Here is a 4,033-nt window from a genome sequence, read left to right as displayed (position 1 = left end):
GAAAGAGATCAAAAGCATTTATTTCATCTGAAACATTTCACTGCAGCTGTTCTCAGCATCATATTAGCAGCATGTAGCAAAATATAGAATAATCCAATCAATCTCGTTATCTGGTGAGCTTGATAGCCTTATTATAGAAAATATATATATAAATCAATATATTATATAATTACATAATTAATATATTATTGTTTATATGTTATATAATTACATATAATATATATAATAAAAATTATAGATTATATAATATATATGTAAAATATAGAATAATCAAATCAATCTCGGTTGTCTGCTGAGCTTTGTTGCCTTATTATATTAAATACATACACAAAAATTACTATATAATTATATAAAATACAGAAAAATCAATCTCGGTTATCTGCTGAGATTGGTGGCTTTATTACATGCCCAAGTGATCTGGCCTCTCCACAAGGCCAAGTTTATTCCTTTGCAAGTCCTGACAGAACAAAGGCAGACAAACCCTCTCATTTGATAACATTACAGCCTAACCTTGCTCCTTTCTAAGCACACAAATCCACACCCTAGGATGCAGCAGGATGTGGAGACCTCAAAGATCCAAACAGCATAAAAATACAGAATAAACTTCCCAGCTGCAATGGGCTCAGTCTGGGAGCTGAAAGCAGACTGAAAGCACGAGGTTTAACACTGCAATCCCACTAGAAGAAACAGTCAGTGCTACTTTGTTTATTTACCTTTGTAATATGGCATTAGGCCCAGGAAAGCTTGTCTAACTTTTTCTCCTTTAAGAGGCTGGATATCCTCTAGATTGTCTAGCAAGGGTCCTATGGAATAATACTGAGCTTCCTTGTACACTGACCTCACTCGCTCTCGGGGGGGCAGGTCACCAGATCGTAGGAAGTTTAGTATGTCTCTAAAAAAAAGGCAAAAATATCATTAACAAACACATTTCTGCCAAACTGCTGCAGGTGGGAAAGGACAGGAAATGCTGCATATTCACTGTTTGCTCTATTGAGACAGTAACTGAAACAAATGAGCCTTATTCCCAACATTTGTTTGTAAAACCGTTTGCCACGTTCAGCTTTCCAAGCCATTATTTCACATTTTGCCTCAGCTGATGTTAAAACTCATTTGAAAAAATATCAGTGGATTTTAAACCAAACATTCATTGTGGAGGAAACCATTTATAACACAGAAGAGGCCAGAGTGTTTCATGGGAAAGAAATTGTGGTCACTGCATTTCAAATTTAGGTCTGGGACAAAATAAACTTCTGCATTTTCCCAGAGAATCATTTTCATGGACATTTTATTCCACACAGATCCAGCTGAATGGATGGGACATCTGCAAAGGAGGTTTCTCATCACAGATCAGGGCCATTTACAGAACAATAATCAGAATTTTTAAAAAAGAGACAGAACATTTCCTTGTAGTTCTGAAACACTGTTCAGCAACAGGATTTTTTGACAGAGAGAGAAATCACTTTATAAGTATTAACCAACAAAACCCTTATCAAATAAACAAAAAAATCACTTTATAAGTGTTAACCAAGAAAACCTTATCAAATTAAAGAAGCATTACTGCAATCTTAGAATGACAACAAATACAGCACCTGCTAACCTGGCTCTCTTTTCCAGCTGTCTTTTCAATTGAGGTTGATAACATCACAAATTAATTGATTTTCCAACAATTGCCTCATGTAAAGGCACAAATGATTTTAGAATAAACACAGTGGTTTAATCTACCTCTGTCTCAGATTATGGTACAACCCAAAAGTACTTTGAAAATAATTCAATGCTCCTCTGTTGAAGGCAATAAGGAAATGTCTATAAAGGAGCAACGAGAAATTTGGAATAAATTGCAATGTGCTCTTTGGGCAAAGACCCGAACCCATGAACACTGATCAGTTTTTTTAGCAATCTCATCCCAATTCAAACACAGCATTAGTAATCATGGTTAGTTTAATTAAAAATAAAAGCTGAGCAGGAAGGAAGGAATCCTGGAGGTGAAGGAATATGGCACTACCAACAAAAATAATTTAGAAATAGAAATTCTTTAAAGGCTTGTGCTTTATTTTAGCAGTTATATCCCATTTAAAGATTGAAAACATCATATTTTCAACTGTGTAAGAATCCTAGATTCATTCCTTCCATTCCCTCTTCCTTACAGATACTGAATATCAATTCAAACCCAGTGCTGTGCAAGGAGTTTCCTATTTCCAAACACTTCTTTAAACCATCCAAACAACTTGATGCCCTGAAAGGAGATACTCTAGGGGAGACAATGCACAAATTCAAAGAGATACTCTAGGGGAGACAATGCAGAAATCCAAAGCATTTCTTGTTTTTCTTTTCCCATTGCACAAAGAATTTTTAACTGCATCCTGTGATGCTTTGAAGGTATGCAATGTTAAATGCTGCACTTTAAGGAAAAGGGCTGTTAAAAACAAGTTTAAAAGGTTACATTTAAAGGGAGGTGGAAACATAAGAAGATAACATTTTACTAACCAATAAGAAAAATTAAGGTCTAGATACTGAGAAATGGACATTTAGGTCAGTGTATGGGGTAACACTTGGGGGGTTGACCCCTGACCTCTGGCCAATCACTCAACATCCTGGACAGAAAGTTCTAGATGGAGGGGATGGGATGCTGAGTGACTGACAGAGAGCCAGGGTGGGGATCTGGGGATGATCTCAGCAAAGGGATTACACAGGTAAAGAGAGGAGGTACAATCCGAGGTAAACCATTTGGGAAAACAACTGGGATACAAAACCAAAACAATTACAAAGTAGTACAAAGTATAAAAGCACACTGCACACGTACCCGAAGTAGGTGCCATCCCTGTCGATGAAGTACCTGCCCTCGGCGTCCGTGGGGATGTAGTGCCTGCCGCTGAACATGGCTGCCAGCATGGTGTCCTCGTACCTGCGCAGCGTGGACAGCCTGGTGGTGAAGAACATCCCCCCCACGTTCAGTGGGACAACTTCTGGGAACTGCAAAAGCAACCAGGACATCAGAAAGGAGCTGCCAGTCCTCTGCAGGTGACAGCACAGCTGCCAAAAGGTGCTTGCAGTTTGCCAATGTGTGGTTCCTGCCCCACTGCCACGGATCAGGGAGCTCTGAGGGGTGAAAATTTGGATGTTTGGCTGCTGGGAGGAATCAGGGAGTGGTTTAATTGTAGCTGGGAATCTGAAACAGGAGAAATCACTCAGCTGGAGTGGCAGATATTTGAGATATTAATGCCTCCTCTTGGCTCTTTTGGGGAAAGGAAAGAACAAAACAAAACCTCTTTCCCAGCCTTACACAGAGAGGAAAAAAAAAGGGAAGAAATCTCCAGTCAACCTTGGGATTTGCACTCTGCTGGTTCCTTTACAAACCAGACTATACTATACACTGCAAAAAAAAAAATTGCATTTGTTTATATCAGACCTAAAATCTTACTATCACATCCCAGGCTATCATAAGGACCAGAATAAACACTTAGCTGCATGTCTCAAGACCAAACCTGGATGGAACTTGTAAGTAAAGCTGCCGAGCTACTCAAATACATTCAAGAGACTGAGTTTTATTCAAACGTGTTAAGCCCCACAAGGAAATCCTGAATTCCTCAGTAGCTGAGCAGCCTGTGCTGCCGCGATCATCCCCGTCTCAGGTGAGCTCTTACCTGCTGGGGCAGCAGAGGTAGCGCTTGTCCTGCCTGGGTGGCGGTGGGAGTGGCCGGCTCTTGGAAATCATCCTCTGCATCCGAGCTCGACATGGCATCATCCGGGGTGGCACTCGCTTTGCTCTGCCCCGTGACTACCACCATCCCTCTGGCTCTGGGGAGCAGCTCTGCTGGGTAGGAGGCCGTGGCAGTGCTGAAGGGAGACCCAAATTAATCACCCGGATTACCCCAATCGCCGGCGCGCTCCCCGCAGCGGCCGCGTCACCCCGAGCGCTCCCAGCAGCAGCGGCGTTATTCCCGGGAGGATGAGGAGGAGGAGCAGGGATGAGCAGGGATGCCGGGCACCCCCGGAGAGGCTGCGGGGACAGCCGGTCCGAGGGCCTCCCGCCGCC

The 4,033-nt window shown here is 41.9% G+C and overlaps 1 protein-coding gene across 3 annotated transcripts in view; it reads right to left on the bottom strand.

Moving 5' to 3' along the window:
* The window catches only part of KCTD7 (potassium channel tetramerization domain containing 7), an 8,890-nt gene that overhangs the window by 2,818 nt on the left and 2,039 nt on the right, over positions 1-4,033 (bottom strand). Inside the window, exons 2-4 of one of the 3 annotated variants that reach the window (XM_031060656.1) lie at positions 3,642-3,834; positions 2,801-2,970; positions 714-892 (exon numbers count right to left, since the gene is read on the bottom strand). In XM_031060656.1, coding sequence (XP_030916516.1) covers positions 714-892; positions 2,801-2,970; positions 3,642-3,834 — 542 coding nt within the window. Of the gene's footprint in view, positions 1-713; positions 893-2,800; positions 2,971-3,641; positions 4,028-4,033 lie in introns of those variants that run through there. The other 2 variants (XM_031060658.1, XM_031060657.1) reach the window with 2 other exon arrangements.

Source organism: Geospiza fortis, unplaced genomic scaffold, assembly GCF_000277835.1.
Source record: "Geospiza fortis unplaced genomic scaffold, GeoFor_1.0 scaffold425, whole genome shotgun sequence".
NCBI classification, from domain to species: Eukaryota; Metazoa; Chordata; class Aves; order Passeriformes; family Thraupidae; genus Geospiza; species Geospiza fortis.
Note: the sequence above shows the minus strand (reverse complement) of the source record. Positions and strands in the feature narration are given on the sequence as shown.